Source organism: Ailuropoda melanoleuca, chromosome 2, assembly GCF_002007445.2.
Source record: "Ailuropoda melanoleuca isolate Jingjing chromosome 2, ASM200744v2, whole genome shotgun sequence".
NCBI lineage: Eukaryota > Metazoa > Chordata > Mammalia > Carnivora > Ursidae > Ailuropoda > Ailuropoda melanoleuca.
Window position 1 is genome coordinate 178,940,716 of NC_048219.1, and position 24,004 is coordinate 178,964,719.

Sequence of the window (24,004 nt, forward strand, 5' to 3'; positions counted from 1 at the left end):
CCCCCCACCCCCCCCCACTGGGAGGTACTGTGCTTTTTGAGCTGAACTCTGACAAACTAAACATCTTTCTCAGCAGTGTGAACTTTTCCAAAGGCCTCCAAGTTCATAGACTCGTTTGGATTTTGAGCGTCTTAATAAAGTGCGTGGTACAGGTCCTCCCTAAACGTTGTACTTATTTCACCCTTCATCCTTCTCACTGGCAGTCTGAAAACAAGCTCTCCTGCTTCCAAGCCCTAGAACAGATGAGGGAGATTCTCCCCATTCACTCCTCCCTAGAGCCCCAAGTGGGGAGTTGTCAGGGGAGCCCAGGGACAATGGGGTGAGTTCATGGGAAGAATGTCACTCTGGATTTTCTGCCTGGTTATGGGACTCCTTTCCGCCAGCTAGCCCCAGCTGCCTCCTTCCTCAGCCTTCTCCTCCCAGTGCCCAGACAGACGCCTTCCGCATTTTTCTCTTGTGCTCCATCCAGACTGGGAAGAGGGGACACTGGGGGTGGGGGGTGGGAGCTAGATGTGGAAGCAAGGTGGGCACCCTGGAAAGAAGTGACCCCAGAGCAGGGTGCTGAGATGTGAGGAGGGCTGGGCGAGAGGGGGCACTGCAGGGAGAAGCCTGGGCTGGCAGGGGTGCAGGGAAGAGAGGGGCAAGTTTTGAGGCTTCTGTGCAGGAGATAGGGTCTTGGGCTGAGGCAGGGACGTGGCATTGCCTGGTGAGCCCTGGGGTCTGTGTTGGGTGGGGGGGATGCACAGAATGTGGCCCAGAGGAGACTATAGCCCTGAAAGCTGCAGCCTCCCCCCTCCATCTCCCATCCCCTTTTCTCCCCTCTCTGAAGAAGGAGCTCGCTCCCATCCCAGACTGCATTCCTCTTTGAGCAGGTTGCTTTTGAGAATTTTAAACATACCCTCTTATTTTGAGGCAGCAAACCCCAGCAGTTCCGGCTTTGCTGTTAGCTCTTTTGTCTTTGTTCCCAGGACTCAGGGGCTGTGCCGCTGACTTCCTGGGGACGGCTGGGATGCAGGGGGTGGGGGTGGGCACATCTGCGGGTGCTGAGCCTCCGTCCCTTGGGGGTGATGGGTCAGGACTGGTTGGTTCAGAGAAACTCAGAAGTCAGACTACAGGTTGGAGTAGGTGAGTGAGCCTGGATGAAAAATGGGAGTGGGGGGTGCTGAGGTCTGGATCTTAACAGTGTGTGGGCGTGTTTGCTGGCGGAGTGGGCAGAAGTGCCTAGAAATGTCAGGGTAAGAGGAGGAAGTGGGCTCCCTTTCAGAATTCAGGGCCGGCAGGGCGGACTGGCTCCCTCCGATCTCCCCTGCCTCCTTGCCTGCCGTGTACAATGCCTGGGATTATGCCGAGGGGCGGAGCCGCCCGAGTGGCCGTCTGGCTGCACATATAAAGGTGCTATAGAAATGTGCAGTCATTCAAAGTCCCAGGGCGGCAGGCGGGCAGGCGGGCGGGTCCGAGGAGGCTTCGCATCTGCAGTTGCTGGGGGAGCAGAAAGGGGGGCGAAAGGGGGGCAGAGGCGAGCCCTGATTTACAGTGGTTCAGTGCGGCTTCAAAAACGGGGAGAAAAGCAATGGGACTTCTGGCTCAAAGCGCTGCTTTGCATCTTGTCTTGCATAAATTTGCATACTGAGTTCAAAGTCGTAAAATAGACTTGGGGAATGAGTGGGACCCACTGTCACTGATTGCTAACACCACTACCTTCCGCCACCCTCCCCCCTTCTGGACAGAACACCCAGAACTCTCGCCGCTAAGCTGCTCCGCCTGAGTCACCGCCGTGCGCTGGAAGGAGGAGATTGGGGGGAGCTGAGGGCTGCGGCTCCTCGGTCTCCAGGAGGGAGACAGACGCGGAGTTCCTGGGCCGAGACCGAGCAGGGTGTGGCTGTGTGCACTCTGGTCTTGGAGGCAGGTCTGGGCTGGAGGGTGTGGCTCGCCAGGTTCCCAGCGAGGCAGCGGCCTTGAGCCGGCTGCCGCCTCCGTCTGCCATTGTGCTCGGAGGGCTGGAATTCGAGCAAGTCCCAGAATCAGGGTTTTTTGTCTGCAGTCTCCTCCTTCTTCACCTTCCACCGCGACCACACTGTTCACCGTGAGGGTTCCCTTTGTGTGGTAATAACGAGCCCATCCATTCCTTTGAGCAAGGTATTTGAAGACACTTTGAGGGAAAGAAAAATCCTATATAACAAGGTCAAAGGATCTTATAGAAACAAAAACAGGGCTAAGGAATCTCTGAATTAGCGTAGGTGGTGGTGTCTAGGGGGAAGGAGGGTCTATGTGTTCAAGACCACTGTGAGCATCTATCCAAGCAGTGGTTCTTGACCAAGTTGGACTGTTGAGTTTCCTGGCAGGCAGAGGGAAGAGGGAAGCTTAGATGGTTCTAAGATTTAGCTTACCTTAGCACTGAGCTTTAAACTGAAATTTTTAGGCAAATCATTCCTTTGGGTTAGGGGACTTTGTGGAAGTCAGTCCTAGAAAGATGTCTGCAGGTTCCCAGGGAGCAGGAACATATTTGGTCCCCCTTGCCCAGCATTCCAGGGCTTACTTGGAGAGAACCCTTGTACTGTAGCCCATTTATCAGGTTAGCTTCTAGTTGGGTCTCACATTAGCTATTCTCTGCCATAGAAAACTGGATGCACAGTTGCTAAATTTTGATATGAGGAAGTTCCAAAAATTCTTGGTTCCAGTGAAATGCAAAATAGGACAACATTATCTGGTTGGGGGGGTGGGGGACACAGCAGGGGCTGCTGAAGGGAACGAAGGAGAAACAGAAAATACGCAGGCTCTCCCCACATTTGGTTTTGTTGTTGACCCTCTTCACATATTACATCACGGTACCAACAACAACAACAAAGGGCTTGGTTATTATTATTATTTTTAAAAAGCCTCCATCACCAGGGACTGCATTTCATTTCAGTCTGTCGCTGCTTAGTGTTCCCAGCCCCTCTTTCCTCCCCTGCTTTCTCCATGCTGCTTTCCTAACCCCCCTCCCCTGGCCCCCTTGGCTCCCCCATGCCTCTCCCACTGTGGCTGGGTCTTGAACACCTGGCTGGACGCTAAGTAGGTGGATAAGCCTTGAGAAAGAGCACGGAAGGAGATCTACCCCAGCCTTCCCCAGGAAGCCAGGTAGGTGGAGCCCCCATAGGTGATGGGGACAAATCTAATCCTGAAATGAGGGTGCTTGGCGGCAGTTCGGGGGCTGGGCTTTGTGGGGGTGGGGGGTAGGGGGGAAGTGGCCATTTCCCCAAGGGGGTTTGTGCTAGGGCTGCTCCCCCTGCAACCGAGGCAGGGAGGAGCAAGGTATGCTTTTAAGTCACCAGGGGAGCTGGCGTTCTGCTTGGCAGATGTTCTGGGCCTCTCTACTCCTTGCTGTCTCTGGCCAGCATTTTGCTGAGGTGGCAGGCAGCTGCCAGGGGTTTGGTCGCCTTCCCGTCTGTCCTCGTCCTATCATGAACTGGCTTCCTAGCCTTGCTTTGTCTCCTGTCTTCCAAGACCCCTGTGAGGAAGAGAGGGAGGCTTTCTACCTCCATTTCGCAGGTGTGGGCTCTGAGGCCCAGTCAGGGGGCGCCTTAGCAGGTAAGTCAGGAGTCGAGGGGCTGACCTTTCTTCTGTCCCCCTCCGCCCGCATGGTCAAGCAAGGGACGGGGGCTGTTGGCAGCGAAAGCCTTTGACCCTGTCAGCCAGAAAGTTTGTTCCTGGACACCTGCCATGGACAGGCCAGGTTTGGCCATTTGCATTCCCTCAACTCCGACGGGAGGCCTAAGGCCTGGGGACTTCAGAAAGGGAGGTGACCAGTGTGCAGCAGTGGGGGGGAGACAAAATGGTCCCAGGGTGAGCAGAGCTGGGGGACAGCAGCCTGGCCTGTGCCATCCTAGGGACCGGGTTCCATTGCAGACCTGACTTCGAGAACCTGAGTGCTGAGGCGTGGGGGCCTTCCTCAAATACCAGTTTACCTGTGGGTGGAATGGGGATGATTGTGTCTCTTCCTTGGGGCACGTGTGAGGACAGCGGTGGTGCTGGCCAGTGTCTGGCACGGACTAGGTGCTCGCCCACGGTAGCCGCCTTCATCTCAGCAGGCCGCCTTCATCTCAGCAGGCCGTGTCTCTTGTCTGACGCCTGGTGAGCCGGCCTTTGAGCAGAGGCCACGCTAGGCTGGGCCGGGCAGGCCGCTCGTTGCCCCGGGGGTTTTAGCGGGATGCTTCGCGGCCTCATTTTGGTGTGAAGTTGCCCAGTTTCCAAGCACGTGTGAGCTACCCGCAGCCACAGATGTGCTCTCCACGAGCCTCCGTCTTCTTATCTGTGAATCAAATACTGACAGCGCCCACTTTGTGGGGCGGCACCTGCACACGTGTGTGCTTGCGTGTGTGTATGTGTGTGTGTGTGTGCGTGTGCATGTGTGTGGAAAGCTAGATAATACAAAGTTTAGCACTTCGCTTTTTTTTTTTAAATAAATCACTTGCTTTTCATCTCTTCATTTATAAAATGGACATATACATACCTGTGGCCTACTTTTATGGACCGTCGTTGAGCTGTTTCCAGAAAGGGTAAAGAAACTGTACTTTTAATACAGTATCAATGGATTTATGTCAAACAAGTGGTTTGAGGTCAGCAGGCTTCCATTTCTTAGGGGTGTGTTAGGCAGTGCTCTTTGGGGCCCATGTCCTGATGTCTGGGGCTGACCATTCTCGGTCTGGGAGCTTTACTCTGTAACGCCTCAGTTGGGGGTGGAGGGACTGCAGGGACAGAAGTGGCCCCAGAGTTGGGACCCTGGGTACTTGTGCGGGCTTGCTGCTCAGAAGCTGGCGACAGGGCTGAGTTCTGCCTTCACCTGGCCAGCCAAGCTTTAGGACCCAGCCCTCAGGTATTCAGAGGACCAGAGGATCCCTGAGGCCACAGTTCAGGGGTGGGAAGCTCCTTCTTCTAGGGACAGTCCTCTAGCAGGAGCCCTGCTGGGACCCAGGCTTCAGAACAATAGGGTCAGGTAGGGGCCGGCCTGGTCTTAGCACACCTAGTACCTAGAGCATGGGCGAGGGTACGCAGTGGTGCTGTCCAAGCCAGAGAAGGCCCTCTGGCACCGTTTCCTGCTCCAGGAGAATGGGCTTTCACATCTATCCTGTCTGAGCCTAGGGTGCCAGAAAGTTGAACGTGATCCTGGCAAAGACATTGGACGTTCTATCCAAAAAGTGACGTGTCCTCACTACGCCATCTGCAGAGTGGACCTCACTCCTGAGTTGGGGAGCAGCATCTCATTTCGAGGGAGTTGATGGGTTCTGCACCAGAGTGCTGGTGGGGGAGGCATTGGGGAGAGTGTTCTCTGGGCATTGAGTTTCTTCCTAATGTCTGATTCCGTCTGTGGTTCCAGAAAGCCCTCCGAGTGACTGCCTGTCTGGGCATAATGATAACGACAACTGTGTTTGGAGCCTCTGGTGGAGGGGAGGCCCCAGGAAGCAGAGAAGGGGGATGCTTGAGTCTTTAGGGGTCGGCAGAGGCTTGCGGTGAAACCCAGGACAGCATTTGCTGCAGGGAATTAGACTCTGAGGGCCTTGGGGAGGGGGGCATGGAGAGGAGAAGCCCCCTTTACAGATGGGGTGGTCTGTTCAGAGAAACTTGTTGGTTTTCAGGTTTCAGGGTAACTTCCCCCCCACCCCTACCCCCACCCCACCTCCACCATGAGCAGAGTGTCTGGCCTATGGGTTTTCTTTTCCTCCTGGAAAAGGGATTGTCCCCCTGTGCCCCTCCCCCTCCCCGGCCACTCCTGTCCTTTAACAAAGCCAGGGAAGATGTGCTCTGGCTCAGCTCCTGGGTGTCAGTCAGGGCGCAGAGGGAGACCTTGCTCAGAAAGCCGGCTCCCCCGGAAAGGAATACAGAGTCGACTGTAGTTGGGAATTGTTTCTTTCCCCCCCCCCTTTTTTTAGTGGGGGGAGGGGACACTTGGCAACCCTTGGGGCCCCTTCTGGCTGCCAGCCCCACATCTCTTCCTGGCTGTTGGGAGGCAGAGCAGGAGTGGAGATTGGGGAGAAGGGGCAGGGGCTGGCAGGCTGCCAGCTGTGGGGCAGGAGAATTGGCTCATGGGCCCCCGTTCAGTTGGCCTGAGCGGAACAGAGCCTGGGTTTTCTAATTCGGGGATGGGTATAGGTGTGTCAGCCTGAGTTTCATTGAAGGAGCTGAGTCCTGGGAGGCAGGAAGTCACACGGAAGGAGGGGCTCAGAGCCCAGGAAGGCCTCAGCAAGCTGGGGAGATGGGACTGGGGAAGGCCTAGCGTGTCGAACCCCTGAAAGGAGTCAAGGAGGTGGGGCCTTCTAGGTGGAGGGATCTGAGCTGGACTGTAGGGTGCAGTGAGCAAAGAGTCTACCCCAAAGGGTAAAGGACAACATAATGGCCATTGAAATTGCTTTCTTCTAGACATTGTCCACTTTGACCAAAGTGCCCGTAGGGTTTTTTTGTTTTGTTTTTTCCAGCTCTGTTTTAGCCTCAGGATTCTCCCCACTTGACAGATGAAGAAATCGAGGCTGCCTTCAGGTTCCAGCGCCGAGGCAAACGCAGACCGGACCGAGTCTGGGTCTCCAGATGCGCATGCGCGCATCCCGGGCTGCGTTCCCTGAGACTCACATGCAGGCAAAGAAGCAGTGAATTATATACTGCTGCTCCGAAAGGCTCCTTCTCCCTGGGAGGTGGTAATTAAGGCAGAACTTCTAAAAAATGTTCCTTTATGCGGCTCCCCAGGAAGTTTCTTTCAGGTCTATTGTCTTGACTTCAGGGTGGGGGTGCCAAGTTGCCTCTGGATGGAGCAGGTGCTTTCTGAAGTGCCTGAGGCCAAGATAAGATGAAAATGGCAGTGCCCTCGGCCCTGCCTCTGCAGCTGCCTGATAAGTCTACTGGTTTCTATAGCAACAGCAGCGGGCGGTGTGTCCGGAGGATGAACGGGGAGCCTAGTTGGGACGGGTGTGGTGTGCTGGATCCGAAAGGCTTCCCAGGTGGGGTGGGGCGGGCTGGCATCGGACTGATGACTTCCCTCCCAGGTCCCCATCCTGGCTGGTTAAGAGCTATAAAGCCTAACAACCCAGATTTGGTGTTGGCTTTGCCATTGATGACATGACTTTGTGTAGTTGGCCTCAAACACTGTGGCTTTTTCTTTTGTTTTGTTTTTGGTCAAGGTGAGAGGGGATAAGAAATTGTCAACCTCATGTGATTGCTTGACGATAAAACGAAGTTGTGTGCACAGAGCGCTTAGCCCAGAAACTCAGATAATCGGATGATGTCAGACGGGTTTTCTTTCCTTCTTCCTCTCATCTCAGCACACAGAAAAGAAGGAGAAGGCCTGTGTTTATATGTCTTCTCATTTGCCAAGTGTGTGAAGAACAGGGACTGAAGGACCCAGTTCAGAGGCATGGCTTCTTCCGTGGGGTGTGGCTTTCCTGGAGGGCTGCCCTTGGCTTTGGAAAGTCCAGAATGGGGTTAGCGGTGGAGGGTTTTCCAGTGGGCGGTCATGGCCTTTGAGGCCACGGTCACTCATGGTTGTGCCAGTGGTTGAGAGCATAGCCGGTTTATCCCCAGAGGTGAGGCTTCGCCCTTGAAGCTCTGCTGGTCGTCTCTGGTTCCGTTCGCTGCCTCTGCGCCAAGAGAGCCCAACCAAGGAAGAGCCCAGATGTGATGCCGTTTTCTATCAGACACAATTAGTGAACTTTTCGTTGAAGAAAAAGAAAAGCATGGTGACCTATTTAAAGACAGTCATTTATATTCAGGACACTTCTTGTGCTGGTTTTGAGAGTGTGGCAGGCAATCCTGGACATCTTTACAGGTTTTTAGTTTCTTTTTGCGCCCTCCGGGTTCAGTTTGTCAGGCCCACAGTCTTTGGGAACAGTCCTGACGGGGATGGAGAAGAGGCGGGTGGAAGGGGAGGGTGGGACGAGACAGGTGGGTAGGACCCAGTCTTTTATCACTCTGGGAGCCGGTCCGTGGGTCATATCCTCAGAACAGAGTGTAGGGACAGTCGTTTGAATGTGGGTCCTGGGAGAGGAAAGCGTCTTTTCTCTCCTACCTCCTTATTTCCTTTGCTGACCACCCCCCTCCAACTCCCCCCCCCCTTTCTTTTTCCAACTCCTGACCACTCTTGCTGCTTTGGGGCCTGGATGGTGAGGGAGAGGCCAGAGAAGTGAGAATGAAATGCAACATGATACTCTAGGCCAGAGAGGGTGGGATGGTCTTCCAGAAGTCAGCTCTCCTGATGTTTACACGGTGATTGGGCACATACCCTGTGCAGGTTGCAAGAATGTAAAAATGCAGTTGTCACGCTATTTGTAACCATGCTTTTATATCCTGGAGGGGAGCCAGGGAGGCATTTCATTTTATGCAAAACCATTTTTTTTAAGATTTTATTTTATGCTTTTAAGTAATCTCTGTACCCAGCATGGAGCTCGAACTTTTGACTCCAAGACTATGCGTCATGCACTCCACCAACTGAGCCAGCCAGGTGCCCCGAGAGAAGTATTTTGAAAAGTTGAATATGAACTGTGAAGAGACTAAGTCAGTAGAGGTGTGTATAAATCGAATGCACGTAAACAGGCAGCTCTTTTAGCCTTTTGCCCGAGGCTTTTGGGAAGTTCTTGAAATAATGAGAGCCCTTTCTGGTGAATAGAGTCACACCAGGAAAAATCAAGTTTGACAGGTATCACCTTCCGTCTTAGAAGAAGCAGGCACCATCTCATTCTTCCAAAGTAAATCGAGCACACCAAATGTCCTTCCTGCCCTCCTTTCCTTTTTTCATACTTTTCTTTAAAGCGCCATGGAAGGGAAGTCCAAATTTGCATCTTCAAGAAGCTCTATCCTTTGGAGGAGGAAGGGAAAGCAGGGACCCAGGCTTTTTGCCAGTGCACTCCGTTTAGGGAGCTGCGAGGGAAGCCGAGTCAAATAAAAGAGTGCTTTGCCCAGGGATGCCCTTCATAGTCTCAGTCCGGTGGCCTTTGGACACAGTATGGAAGCCATATTGTCCTTCCTCCTTGAAAGCTTCCTCCTAAACTCTACCAGAGCAAGTCTGCAATTTTTGTCTCCTCTGCAACGTGTTACCTGTTTAAGTACCTCCCGTGGAACTGTTCAGTGACTTCTACCCTGGATCTTTCCTCTCTCAGTTTAAGGCTCTTACATCTCTGGGCCTCAAGGAGCTGGAGCAGGTGCCTCCCTTCCCCTGGGCATGACTGGCCATTGGGCATCTCCACCACTCCACACCTGTGGGCACCCCTGGTGCCCTGTGGGCTGCACTGGGATGAGCTCGTCCCCTTGGCTTTCCATTCTCAAGCCTGTACCATCTTGATTCCTTTGTCGTCCTCTCCTTGACCTTGTGACTGTCTTCCACTCTCTTTGGGTCTTTCCTCTGACTCATGTCCCAGTTCTTCATCCCACAGACACCTGGCCAGGAGCCCATGGTCAGTCTCTGGCAGGCAGGTGACCCTGGTGACACTGCGCTGGCCTCAGTGGCAGTGAAGTTGGCCGTGTCACTCATGTTCAGCCCTCTTGCACCCAGTGGCTTTCAGAGGCATCCCAAGTTTACTGATACCCCGCTTGGCAAAGGAGAGGGAGGAATGAATGTGATGAGGGAAGTGACTTTTAAAAAAAAAAATGGTTGCAGGGCACCTGCACGCTCAGTGGAGTGTGCAGCCCTTGATCTCGGTGTTGTGGGTTCGAGCCCCACATTGGGTATAGAGATTATGGATTACTTAAAAATAAAATCTTAAAAAAAAAATAGTAAAAATGCAGACAAGTAATAGGAATCCTGCAATAACACCAGTCTGCCACCGGGATCTGGGAGTGGTAGACATTTTGTCCTGTTGGCTTCACGCCTCTTAAAAAAACGTTTCCCGACGGCCTTCCCCACCAGCCTCTTGTTGCTGTCCCTTGTCCCTAGAGGCAGCCACCAGCAGGCATTCCTTCGTGTTTCTGTTCCCTGGCTAAACAGACCTGCTAATAGATGGCCAACATCTAGAGTTGTTCTCTGAAAATAAGTGATATGAGCCAAAAGGTTTCATTCTGCAGCTTTTTCCCTCTGTCCGCGTTAGGTTCTGAGATCTGTTCATGTTGGGTAGATCCCAGGAGTGATCTCAGGTCCGAGCGATGGCCGTGTATTATTCCATTGTATTTACCCTACTGATTTCCCTTTGTTCACCTGCTGAAAGGCTTTTGGGTCATGTTGCCGGTCGTGTTTTGCCACTACAGGTAATGCTGTGATGCACATTCTTGGGCACATGTTCCGGGGGGGGGGTGTGTGTGTAGAATTGCTGGGTCAGGCACATTCTTCCTGGCCCGGTAGCCCTGCTCCAACTTTGCCCTGGAGCGCACGCGCTATTCCCTTGGGCTTTTGGCATCTAGGTCACCTTGTCAGGCTCTTGGATGGCTTTAGTTAAGCCTGAGGAGACATGTTTGGGACCCGTGGAAAGGGGAGAAAGCTGATAGTGTTGTTTGTCATCTTGCTTTCAATTTCTCTGGCTCTTCAAGGACAACCTGGCTCACGGAGTCCCAGGGGACCTTGGCTGAATTTGAGCATGTTTTTGTTTTCTCAAACGGTGTGCCTCAGCGCTGACCCTCCCCGGGTCTTTGTGATTCCAGGAATAACCCTGGTGTTTGTAAAGCAGCCCATTAGAGAGCGCATAGGCAGGGAAGCTGTGTAGAGGCTGTGCTGTTTCTGCTCACTGGGGGGGGGGGGGGCCCTGAGAGGAGACGGGGTCGTGAGGGCATGCTCTAGAAATCTCCATGATGCCTGGCCAAGAAGGGCCCCCTGTGTGCATCCAAGCACGCATACGTGTCTGTTTATGAACCCACGAGTCTACGGATGGAAAAAGCTTGCGAGGCTGTGTCTTCCCAGAGTGTGTATATGAATTCCTAGCTCTTGAAAAGAAGGCATCTTTCTCCCATCACCAAGAAGTTCTTCAGCAAACTGAGGCAGGAAAGCAAGAAACGGAGAGGAATGGGGCCTCAGAAATGCCAGAGCTTGAAGGGGGTTGTTAAAAATACAGTGCCCTTGACCTTTGCCCAGGCTTGCTGTGAACCCCAGGGGGCTGGCGTCCAGGACCATTTGTAGCAAGCTCTTCAGATGATTTCTAATGAACAATCCTGACGGGGCACCGTTTCCCTAATCTAACTCCCTGAATTTCTAGATGAGCTTGGTGGACCCTACACATCTTGATCATGTAAGCTCTTTTTGTTTTTTGGTTTTTTTTAAATAAGTAATCTCTACCTCCAGCGTGGGGCTCGAACTCATGCCCCAGAGATCAAGAGTCACGTGCTCTACCAACTGAGCCAGCCAGGCACCCTCATGTATTGAAGCCTACATCTCTTAAACCCCTGTCAGGCATCACTCAGAGTCCGGGGCCTGGCGCTAGCTTTGGGATCAGAACCTTGGACTGGCTTTCAGACCTGCACTTCTCTTCCAGCTGTGCCAGAACTGTTGGCCAAAGCTTTGAACCCAAGAGCTGGCGTTCCAAAGGGAACCCAGAAAGAGTTTAGGGTGGCTTGGCCAGCAGTGGGCTCAATGCCCTGCTTTCGTCCATCATCTCTAGTAGCATCCGTTCCTTCCCTGCACAAGTGCGGGGACTGGCCGTTCCCGTCCCCGGGGTTTCAGGGCTCAGCCATACCTCGCTGGGTGCTAGCCCCACGGCACCTCTGAGTGCAGGATGACAGTCCCCAGGTGAGAGTGACCAGTGCCTGCCCTTGTGGGTTACAACCTGGATGACCCGTGGATCGGGAACATCTGGAGAGGCTGCTCGCAGCTATTTCCCACCATACGGGGATTCCTTTTGTGCGAAAGCCATGCTGAGAAGGGTTTCTGTTGCCAAAAGGGTTTTTCCGCAGAACGTGGTGGCATCTGAGAGACATCACGTTTGCTCTGATTGCACCGAGGGTGGAAGAGAATGGGAAGGGAGTTTGGAAGGAAGCTGGGTGTCAGCAGGGGGTCGATGGGCTGACCAGGAGAACGTCATTCACGAAGCTGGAATGTGCCCCGGGTGCCAGCTTCCACCACAGCAGACGGCCATTTACGCAGTCTTCAGAACTCCCCCGAGAGAGGCCACGGAGGCCAGCCGCCTCCGACCTTTAGAAGAAAGGGCGGAGGGAACCACATAAACAAGGCCACTTACCCAGACAGACAAAGGGCTCGGCTGAAAAATAGCAAAGAAGCTCCCCTTTCTTCTCCACCCACTGTTCCCTTCCGCCTGCCTCCCTCCCCCACCTCCCAGCGTGGCCTGAATTACCCACTCCAGCCCTGGGGGCCCATGTTACTGCACACAGGGGTCACAGTCAGCCATCCAAAGGCCCTGGCTTCAAATTCTCTTCAATGAGAGCTGGTTCCCCTGCATATTGGTGAGTTTACCGATGAGCCCTGTCTCCCCTGTGCTTGCGTGGTCCTTATGAGCCCCTTCCTTCCCTCCGCTCCTCCCCATGGTCCTCCTTCCTCCCTCTCTCTTTTCCTCCCTCCCTTCCTCTCCTTGCTGCCCATAAATCCTGTGAAGTTAAAGTAATGGAGGCAAATCCACGCTTGCCCAAGGACTTCCATCAGGTGGCAAAGAGCTACGATGTTTAGCAACATACAGAAGTCATATGATCCACGAAATCAGGCTTTGGAAGGAACACGCAGATAGACAGTATTGCAGAGCTTTCTCATAACTCGTTTTTCCCCCATGCGTATGGCCATCCTGCAGATTGGATCTCACCCACCCTTCCCCTCTGCGTGGTACATGTATCTTCCATTTACTCATGTAAAAAATAGATCACCTGTCTGCACATTTCTTCTGGAGCTTGGTTTTGTCCGCACTGGCAAATGGTAATGGTAAGTCACAGCCTTCGCTTGAGTGGGATCATTATTCACATTTTTCACACTGGGGACACGAGAGCTCAGAAAGGTTAGAGGGGGTTTGGCCGGCGTCATGGTTCCGTGAAGCAGAAAGCGGCAAAGCCAGGAGGCCTCTTGACTCCTGGAGTTCTTTGCCCATTCGACTTTGTTAATGAATTGTCCACTGCTGTGGACGTTAATGGAGAAGTTGTCCAAGAGGGAAGAGGAAGATGGGCATTAGTATTAATTCTTTTGCCCAACATATGTCAAGATTAAGTGCATTTGGGGAGAAACCAACAAAGCAGGAGCCACGTGAGTTCTGTGCCTGGCGAGAGTGCAGCTGGGAACGCGGCCAGCCTTCCCCTGGTCCATTACTCGGAATCCATTCTCACGGGGCCCGGAATGCCGTTACCTGGGAAGGAGGTGAATCCACAGGAGGGAATGATAGATTTGGGGTCGGAGTAGATCCTCTCTGTGGGGCCCCCCGCTCTTAGATTTCTAGAGAGTCAGGAAGTAGACTAAGGAGAAGGTGGGAAACGGCTAGGTTTTCCTCAGAATAAAGACAAGAAGAAAGCAGGGAAGGCAGTTATCTGTTGGGAAGACGTGGCATGTTCTGGGCAAAAGTTCCCTTTACTCGCCAGGCCTGTGTAAGGACAGAGTCTCACACTGTAAGCAAGAAGGGGCAGGGGGTTGCTTTTAGATTCGGGGAGCCAATTTCCTAAGAGGGCTTTAAGGTCTTCCGTAGATCAGGAAACACCGACTGTCCATAGGAGCACGGAGCTCAGAGCATCGCACTGGGAGAAAATGTGGTTTCACAAGAGTAGGAATCCGTTGAACACAAGGGTTTTCTTGCATTGAGTCAGGTCGTCAGTGCTCCAATCCAACAAGATTACGTCAGGGAAAAAAAAGGCTATGCCAAAATTAAATGTTAAAACCAGGGTATTAATGCGTAGTCCGGAATGTAGAATGGAGGTGCAAAGCTCCTTCTCCTGGCGCAGCAGCTTCCAGCTGCCCTCCCGGGCTACCTCGTAAGGCTGGGTCAGGGGACAACGTGGGGATCCCATGCCCATCGTGAAGCACCTCTGCTGATGGCACAGAGGTGGCGGAGGTGCTCCGCTAGACCAGGCAGTAGCCCTTCTGGGCCTCGGGTTTGCTGTCTGTAAAATGGGGCAACTCGTCCCTTGCCTCCTTCTCCTTGCCTTTCTCCACGGAGCTCTCCTGCAGGTGCGTGAGGGTGAGAGGCGTGGCGGTATACGCAGCATACAGGATGGGAGTTCTCACGCTCCAGGCCCTCTGGGGTCTCCCCCACTTGTCTTTGGAAGAGCTTCACCTTCCATATATAGTCGGCAAACTCCCTGGTTCCGTGTTGAACCATTTCCTGGGGCGCTATGTAGAGAACAGCTAATCCTTAGGGGACGATCTCTGGGGGCCTGGGAGGTCCCTACTGGTCATCTCAAAGCCCGAAGCCTTTTCCAGTTGTGTGATCTGGGCTGCTAAGAACCATTTCTTAGACTGACCTTTGCACTGCAGCCCACGGAGCTGCATACATAAGCGATTGCATAATAAATATTATTCTGAGCCTCACTCTTGGGCAGGAAAAAAAAACGCAACTGGGTATTTTTGTTCCGAGGGCAAATTCCATCTCTAGCTGGAGTTCTACATTTGGGATGTTTTCCTATGGACCGCTCCTGTCGCCTATGAGAGGATGCATGGGAAGCACTGGGTAATAATGTGAGAACGCCCTTGTGCCCCTGAGTGTCGGGGTGCCGTGTGGGCACTTCCCCGAGTGTAGGGGGGAGATGGGAGCCATTGAGGGCCAGCTCCGTGTGCTCCTACCGTGCGCCTGGCCCTGTGTCTGCGTGCAGCGTCTCTGGGAATCTGGCTGCCCACTGGAAGTGGGTGCTCTTTGTCCGTGATTTCTAGATGAGCGGTGGAGACATGGCTTAAGCAACGTGTCTCGGGCCGTTGCACAGCTAAGTGGAGACCTGGGATTCAGTCAGGCGATTAGACTTTGGAGCCTGAATTCTTGAGCCTCTCTGGCTGCGAATAGAACAGTCCAGGAATCCGGGCTTTCCTCAGTCTGCAAGCTTGTCCGATCTCTACCCAGCCCACCTCTCATTCCCTTCCCTGGGCTTTGACTTCAAGGTGCGGAGTGCCAACATGTGCGTCAGCAAACCGGACCCATGGATTTCTTCATCTTACTGGCATGTTCATTGGCAGCGTTGGGATCAATAACGGAATGGACGAAACCGAGCCTGGAATCCAGGTGGCCTCTGTGAGGGCGGACAGACTGACCTTTACTTCAGAGAGATTGGGGCTAACTCAGGATAGGAAGCCCACTCTGTCCTCCTGGGAGCCCGCTGCCCCGTTGGCCCCCATCTTTTTTTTTTTTTTTAAAGATTTTATTTATTTATGTGACAGAGAGACAGCCAGCGAGAGAGAGAACACAGCAGGGGAGTGGGAGAGGAAGAAGCAGGCTGCCAGCGGAGGAGCCTGATGTGGGGCTCGATCCCAGATCACGGGGATCACACCCTGAGCCGAAGGCAGACGCCTAACGACTGTGCTACCCAGGCGCCCCCCATTGGTCTCCATCTTGTGGGGACTAAGGACCCTGGATGCCTGGGCGTTTGTGGTCCTTCCTCTCTGAAAAGATGTTAAATCATATTTGATAACTGCATCTTATAATTGTGTATGTATCAGTATCATAGATGAAGGCTTAAAAAAAATTCACCTAAAAGCATATTTTTCCTTTCGATTTTAAGATAGGGAATCCTCTGGATGTCTCAGGAAGACCCCCCCCCTTCCCCCCAGCCGGAAGGTCAACTCGTGAGCTCCATGAGTGTGCTGGGATGGAACAGTGGTGGGGAGGGTCTCAGCTGAGGGAGGCAAATATAATAGAGCTCGGATCTGCCTTATGCAGGGTCTGGGGTCTTCAGCACGGGGCTGGGGACCTTCCAGGCCTCTGGATAAAGCCTGACTTCTGAAGGGTGGTTTTCAGTGGGGGGCCATATCTTTGCTTGTCACAACTTCAGGGGGGCTACTGGCATCTGGCGGGTAGAGGCCCAGGATTCTGCTTGGCGTCCCGCAATGCAAAGGACCGTTCCCCAGTGAAGAATCCTCTGGTCCCAGTGTCCATAGTGCTGGGGTTGGGAGAAAGTTTGGGGTGGGTGGATGGGTCTCTTCGAACATGGGGGGGCAGAACTCCCATCCAGCTTGGTGGCAGATGCTTCAAATGGGCTATCCCCTGCGGGTGGTGCTGGGCCTTCTGGAATGGGATTTAATCTGTGGTTGGTTATTTATGGTAAAACCCAGGCTACCCAGAGCCCCCCTCGGGAAATAGCCATTCTAGAGAGAATTTTCCAGGTTTCAGAGGGCTTACTCATTTAAATATTTCAATTTCATTTTTCTAAAGTTAAACAATTTGGGGTAGAAGTCTCTTTTTTTTTTAACACTGAATGCTTGTCATGTTAATGCCCTCCCCTTTCTGGATGTCCCAAGGTCATCGTCATTATCCACACAGCTCTTGCTTTGGGCTACACGATACGGAAGTCCTCAGGGATCATGCATGGGTGTGGAGTTGTCTGTGATGCACTAAATATCCCCAAAGTTCTTCTGTTTGGTTTTTTTAGTGTCCTCTTTTCTCCCTGCCATTTGATACTTCTCACCACTGTCCACAGGCCTTCCTTCTCTCTCCTTTTAATTTTGTTCATTTTCTTCTGCGGTGGCCTTGGAAACCAGACATCCAGGGACCTGGCTTTCTGGAGCCATGCTCGTGTGAACGGGCCGTGTTCTTCCTGTGCTGAGGGTCCCCGCGCCTCATGAGCAGAGCACTTGAACTCGACGACGCATAGACAGACAGCTGGTCTGATGGTCAGAGGCTTCTTTTCCTCTGCTTCCTGGTTCTTGGTTGGGTCCCGCATTGCCGAGGGAGCGGATAACGGATAACTGAGGCAGTTGCTATCGTCGCCAACGGGTAACTGAGGCAGTTGCTATCTCGCCATCATCAAAGGACTATCACCAACAGGACACAGAGTTTCTGTGTTCCAGGCCTTATCTTAACGGCTTTACCTGTAACGTGCTCTCAGCAGTCCTGTGAGGTCAGTGCTACTACAGCTGGTAGCTGGGATTTAACCCGAGAATGTCCTCCAAACTGGGGCTCTCTAGTCTGGAGATCACGAGCAGTTTCTAAAGGAATGAGGCCGTAGCTGGTGAGGACTGGCCCCAGGGGTCAGGTGGCCAGACTCCTCCTGGGTCTTCTGGGACAGCGTGAAAGCAGGTGTCAGGTCCCCAGGGCACGCAAGAGTGTCCCCATCCCCTAGTGGGCGAGACAGTGAGTGAACGCCACAGCTTGCAACAACCCAGAGTGGGCATCATGGCCCCCCTTTGACAGGTCAGATCTTTGTACCATGAAACACTGCCCGGGACAGTGGCCCTCTGAGCCCACCACACTGTGCTGGAATTTGGAGGGGATCACCAGGTCCCTAAGTGCCTCACCTGAAACCCTTGTGTAGAAGTATTGTAAGAGCCGTTCAGTTATGTTATCGGGGCCTTTGTTTTTGAAGGCGCAAAAAAGGGAAGAGAAAATGTGCACAATTTGTTTAGAACCCCCCCCCCCCACACACACACACTCTAGGTCTCGTTGGTACCTGCGGGGGAGGGCTCCAGGCGCCATGGGCTGAGGCCCTGTTGGCTCTGCTGCGTCCACAGGGTCTGTTAGAGTCCTGGCCCTCCTAGAGCCCGTGGGGACCTTTCTCCCTGGTTACAACTCTTCCACGCTGTTGTGTCCCTCGGGCCTGCCCCTGGCTGGACTGACAGGAGCCAGCGTGAGCCCGTGATAGCCGGGGGCTGCTCTCAGGCCCCCTCCACCTGAGCTGTGCACTCAGCAGGAGCCCTCCCAGTTGTTGAGGGACTGGTGGTTTAAGGGACTGGTGGTTTAAGAAAGTTGAAAGAGATTTAGCAGGTGCTCCTGGAACAAGCATCCGGGTGAGGCTCTGAGCTTTGCGGTAAGCGGAAAGGACAGAGTCAAGCCAGTCCTGTTCTCTGGGCTCTCTGGAACGTGGCTGGCGGTGGTGTGCGTGGACAGACACCAGACACGGGGATGAGTCAGGGCCGCTGGGGGCGGGGGCGGTGCTGGAGTGGCCTTGGGCCTGAGTCGTTAGCGCACACGAGAAGGGGGCAGGTGGGCAAATGAAGAGTCATCGCAGGGGCGTCAGAAACTGCGGGCTCTGGTGGCGGCTCTCCCCCCTTCTCACTCCCTCACCAGACGTGGTCTGGCCCAGTGATCTCTGGCATTAGTTTTAAAAACAGACCCAATCTGTGCCCTTTTAGGCCACAGATGATGAAGACCTTAACCTGGAGGTTCTGGTGGGTGAGTGGGGGAGGTCTTTCTAGGGGAGGATGATGGCTCCGGAAGGACTTAATCCCATTCCATGGTGAGAGCCTTGCAGACACGTTCCTCCTTCCATGCTCTGCTCCGCTCTGGATGGAGGCAGAACTGACTAAGCCTCCCAGGTGTTTTGCGGGAGTCAGAGGGCCTGTGTTCCAATGCCAGATTCGTGGTCTCCGTCTCTGTGTGCCTTGACTCGTGCATCTGTCAAAGTTGGGGTAGCGCCTCCCTATGGGTGGCCGCAAAACTGAAATTGATAGTCTATGTAAATTGCTTAGCACAATCGCGTGGATATCAGTCCTCTCCATCTTCAGGGATTCGGACTGTCCCTGGGGGGCCCATCGCTCTGGAAACAGCACCTGGAGTTCTCCTTCCCTTCTCCTCTCTGCAGACAATGGCGATGAGCACTCTGAAGGAGATCTGGTTGAGAACCACGTGGACGGGACCATGAACCTGTTGGGCGGTGGAGGCAGTGCTGGTCGGAAGCCCCTCAAGTCAGGCATGAAGGAGCTGGCTGTGTTCCGGGAGAAGGTCACCGAGCAGCACCGGCAGATGGGCAAGGGTGGCAAGCATCACCTTGGTCTGGATGAGCCCAAGAAGCTGCGGCCGCCACCTGCCAGGGTCAGAGAGGCTGGGTCTGCCTGGAGGGGTGGGACGGCTCTCGGTGGGGGAGGGCCCCCAAAAACATCCGTGTCCTGCAGGCAAAGCACTTTCCTTTCTGGTTCTGCCACTGGCATATTCAGGGACCTTCAGGCCTATCAGTGTCTCTTTTGGGGACCCCCGTATCTGCGGCTGTGTATGAGACCGGGTATGGTTTCTGGCAGTCCCATCCTTCTGAAACCTCCACATTTCTGCTTGGCTTCAGGACATAGGCAACGACACGGATGCTGTCGTTGGAGGTGGACCTGCCCGACCTTATTCAAGCTTGCTGGGATGTGTTCCTCTCAGTCAGCTGCCCCCTCTCCTCTCTCCAGCTCAGCTCCGTTGTCTTGGGTTTTGGTCCTGGTTGGGTTGATGGAAAGGGTTGGACGTTGGCCCACTGGGTCGGGGTAGAGATCCTCTAGAGAAAGCCACTTGAATTCACTTCTGCCAGTAGATCCCATTTTGACCCCCGAAAGCCATTGACACGGAATGAAAGACGGGTGAAAATGCCTATCCACGCTGACTGTCTTTAGAGGCTGGGGTAGGGCACGATGACATATTCGTGAGATCACTGTCAGAAGTCCCTGGTTCCACCAACTAGCTCTGTGGCTGTGGGAACATCCCTTCCCTGTGTGTGAGCTGCCTTGTGAGGTTGTTCCCAGGGCCAGTGTTCCATGAGCTCAGTCTCCCTCTGAGCCTCCTCTCTGCCCATCTGTGCCCACAGACCCCCTGCCAGCAGGAACTGGACCAGGTCCTGGAGCGGATCTCCACCATGCACCTTCCAGATGAGCGGGGCCCTCTGGAGCACCTGTACTCCTTACACATCCCCAACTGTGACAAGCACGGCCTGTATAACCTCAAACAGGTGAGAGAGGATGTCCTTGGCCCTGAGCCTCGGTGGTGCCTTGCTCCTGCCCCCCTCCCCCACCTGTCATCCCCTGGGGCCTGAGAGCTGAGGGGGTGTGGGGATGCCAGCTGCCAGGCCTGTCAGAGGCTGACTCTACTTACCTGGCTACCTGCCATCAGCCCTTGGTGTCCAGGTTGGGCGGGAGCCCCTGGGAGAAGCGATGTGGGGTTCTGCTAATGCTTCTCAACGTTTTATTGAGCGTTAGAATAGCCTGGCAGTGATTGCTGGGACTTACCATTCCAGAAGGTTGGGTGGCAACCAAGAGTTTGCATTTCTAACAAACTCCCAGGGATCGCTGATGATCCGTGGACCACGCTTCCAGAATCATGGATTTAAACCATTGACAAGTTGGGGGGCATCTCACTTGCCTACCTCCCTCAGCCCAGGCAGGCATCTTGCCCCTGGAAATACCAGTCTCGTGTTCAAAGCTGTGTGTACACGTGCCCTCTCAATGTCAGCCGACTACTGCATTTGGAGCTCAAAAGAAGAAATAGTGATCTTTTCTAATGAAAAACAGGCTGTGTTCTGTCCCTTACCTGTAACTAAAGGGATTTTCCATGGTAATTAACTAGTTTATGGGTAAGAGCAGGGACCCTGGGACAGGAACGGCTGGGTTCATATCTCAGCTATCCCTCTTACTAGCTGCGTGACCTTGGGCAAGTTACTTAACCTGTCTGTGCTTCCTTTGGATCCACTGTAAAGTGGTGAAATAATGGTACTTGATTCCCAGGGTGGTGGTCTGGATTAAAGGAACGTGTATGCTAGATAAAAACAATAGGGGGCCCCGGCTGGCTCATTCGGAAGAGCCTGCGACTCTTGATCTGAGGGTCGTGAGTTCGAGCCCCACGTTGGGCATAGAGCAATACAAAAATAAATAAAGGAAAGCTAGAAACTGTAAATGAGCAGCGTGTAGATGGCTCTCGCAGGGCACGGCCCACACTAGGGCCTGGGCTAGTATTGACTTCTACCATCACACCTGTTTTTCACTTCACACTATAACTAAACCCCGGTCTGCTGGGTCCCTCACTGGATGGGACCTCCATGCAGGTGGGGACTGAGTCTTTTCAACTTGGGGCATCCCCCAACACCTTGCTAACTGGAGCGTGGTCCGTGGGCCAGCAGCGGGGAGCGTCACATGGGGGCTTGTTAGCCAAGCCGAGTTTCAGCCCTGCTCCAGCCCTGCTGAAGGGGAATCTGCATTTTAGCGAGCTCCCTGGTGCACGTTCAAGGTTGCAAAATGCCACCGTGCAGTGCTAGCTCGCTAGCCCTGGAGCTGCTCAGCAGACCTCAGGCTGAGAGAAGGGGAGGAGAGCTGCTGGCTTCAGGGCCGTCCTCCACGTCCTTCTCTTCTCTCTCCTCAGTGCAAGATGTCTCTGAACGGGCAGCGTGGGGAGTGCTGGTGTGTGAATCCCAACACTGGGAAGCTGATCCAGGGAGCCCCCACCATTCGGGGTGACCCTGAGTGTCATCTCTTCTACAATGAGCAGCAGGAGGCCCGTGGGGTACACAGCCAGCGGATGCAGTAACCCCCAGCCAGCCGGTGCCGGGCGCCCCCTGCCCCCACCCCCTCTCCAAACACTGGCAGAGAGAGGAGAGTCTTGCGTGGTGGGTGGGGAGGGTTTTCCAGGAGTGTTGACACGTGTATTTATATTTGGAAAGAGACCAGCACCGAGCTCGGCACACCCCCGCCTTCCCCCTCCCCAGCGGGAGCTGCCTGCGCCCTCGCCTTCTCCTGTCCCTGCTGGGAAGGAAGAGTGCTTGCAGTGGCCGAGCTGGGGGAAAAGTTTGGGAGGGGGGAAAAGAAATTTTTATTTTTGAACCCCCATGTTTCTTTTGCTTAAGATTAAAGGAAGGAAAAATAACAGTGTGTGTCTTTTGCCTGAGTGTTTGGGCCTTCCCTGGGAAAGAGCTCCCGGGGCCTGCCCGTTTCGTCTGTCCAGCTCTGTCCCTGACTCCTGACTCCTGGGAACAGGGCCTGGGAAGGGGACAGGCACGGCTTTGGTTGTGTTGGGAGTGAGAAGGATGGGTCAGGAGGAAGGGGAATGTCCTCTCACAAGTGGCCTTGGCCTAGGGAAACTTAAAGCCCCTAGTCCAGGTGGAATCCTCCAGTAAAGCTGTAGGAATCTGCTGTCTCCACTGGACTCCCAGCTGAATGAAGCTTGGGCCCCTCGGCTGCCCCTGGGTGGGCAGTGAGGGAGGAGAGGTGGAGCCAGTGCCTTTCTCTCTCCCACTTTCAGGTGCATCATAGAGGGAGACAGAACAGGGAGACACTGGAACTGTGGTCCTCTGGCTCCTAAAATAAGGAGCTCTCCCTTCTGTGCTGGGGTGGGGGGTGGGGAGAGCCCCCAGGTCATCAAGGAAAGGGAGCGGGGCTGGTGTGCACCAGCATGGTCATGAAAGTGTTGCCTCTGAGGATTCAGGTGCTGTTCTCCAAGGGGCCCAAGTAACTGTTTGGCTTCTAGAATAGCAACGTTAACAAAGACAGGGACTACACATGCGTAGATGTGGACCCTGTTTCTGAAGCAAAATTCTATGTGAGAGCTCTACCCACTGTGTTCTGGGGGCCCCTAACCCCTGGCGAGTTGCAAGGGGCTCCCCAACTTTGCAGTGGGCCACAGGGAAAAGAGTGCTCTGCTCCCTCCTCTCCCTAGCACAGGGCACCGAGCCCCACCTTTCATGGTAGCCCCTCTTCTGTGTCCGGAGTCTGATCCTTTCCTGCCTGGGCGGGGGTGGGGGGTGAAGGAAGGTGGTTCTGCTCATATCCCATATCACTCCTGACCTTCCTTCTAGCAACTCAGGAGAGGCAGAGGGACACTTGGGGCCCTCATGGGTGGTGGTGGTGGGGGGGGGCAATGAGCTTCTCCCCTTAGAAGAAAACAAGGTCCCCCAAAGCAGACCTACTCCAGCCAGAGTGCTCTAGGTTGCAGCAGGCCAAGGCCAGCAGGCCATTTGGTCATTTAGCTAGGCCATTTGGTCTGCTGCTCTGGAAGCCAGTTAATTCAGTTAATCCTTATGAATCCATAAAGAGGCACTATTAGCCCTACTTTACAGATGAAGAAGAAAATCCACAGAGGTACCCAACCTCCACGGCCCAGGCTGGGGCCCCTAACTCCACAGTGTGGGTCCTGCACAATCCTGAGTGATGCTGCCCTCTCTGGGCGGAAGCAGGGTGGGCTGAATGAACAGAGCCTAGGGCACTCTGGGCATGGGTTGGATCCGCACCCTGTGGGTTAGCCATCCTTCCCTGGGGTCGGATTCTCTTTCATCCATGGGTGAGGGTGCTCCTGCCACCCCTCTCCGTGCCCCTCCGCTGTAGCCAGGAGCTGGTGGCTGCTGTCCTTGGACGGGGCAGCGGTTCTCAACATTGGCTAACATTGGCGTGGACGGGAGCACTTAAAATACTCACGTCAGTGCCCCACCATTGGAGAGTCTGGGCTGATTGGCTTGGAGTGGAGCCCAGGTAGGTTTTTGGTTTGTTTGGTTTAAGGTTTCCAGGTGAGTCTCACGCAAAGCTGGGCAAGAAGAAATGCTGGAGTCAGGATACCTGGGTTTGAATCCTGCCCCACCACTTGCTGTTTTATTGCCCTGGAGCTACATTACTCGCCTTATCTGAGACTCAGTTTTCCTTATCTGTCTAATGGGGATGACGTCAGCCTCAAATAACAGGTGATATCAGTGTGAGACAGTGGGTGTGGGTGTGCTTTGAAAACTAGAGGACCTTATAAAATGGGAGGGACTACATGGGGCCGTTTCCGGAGTAAACACCAAGCCAACCCCTGTGCCCCAAGTTTGCTGACTCGGGTCATCGCTGTAATGTTTTTGCAGAGTGCTTCTGAGCACAGCACAATCTCCCTGCCCGTTTCCATGTCACTTGCCCACAGCCTCCCTGTCCTCTAAACCCTCTGTAAAGGAGTTTAGGGGTGGGCGAGCAGTAGCTCCGCTGTGGCTCTAACTACAGGAACACCCCCCCCCCCCCCCCGNATGCCCTAGAAACCTTCACTGAGGGAAAATATTGCATCCAAGTCGGGAGACGGCTGGGCGGGGGTCATGAAGGTGTCAAGCCAGTTGGGGGCCTTCTGCAAGGGCCGGGCTGTTGACAAACACTGGGGCTATACTGCCACCGTGGGGCAGCACGGGAAACTGCAGCTGCGTTTACGCTGGACCTCGGAGGGTCCTTTTGCTCAAGCGGTGGTCCCAGGAGACCATGGTGGGCGCTTGCTAAACTTGCAGAAGCAGGGCACCCATTGTCGCAGACTGCCTGAGC

General features: G+C 54.0%; 1 protein-coding gene across 1 annotated transcript in view; it reads left to right on the top strand.

The window, feature by feature from the left end:
* The window catches only part of IGFBP2 (insulin like growth factor binding protein 2), a gene marked incomplete at its 5' end in the record, with an annotated part of 24,095 nt that extends 2,491 nt beyond the window's left edge, over nt 1-21,604 (top strand). The window contains 3 exons of the mRNA XM_034642517.1: nt 18,583-18,812; nt 19,558-19,698; nt 21,102-21,604. Coding sequence (XP_034498408.1) covers nt 18,583-18,812; nt 19,558-19,698; nt 21,102-21,266 — 536 coding nt within the window. The remainder of the gene's footprint in view (nt 1-18,582; nt 18,813-19,557; nt 19,699-21,101) is intronic.
* Nucleotides 21,605-24,004: the final 2,400 nt, after the last annotated feature.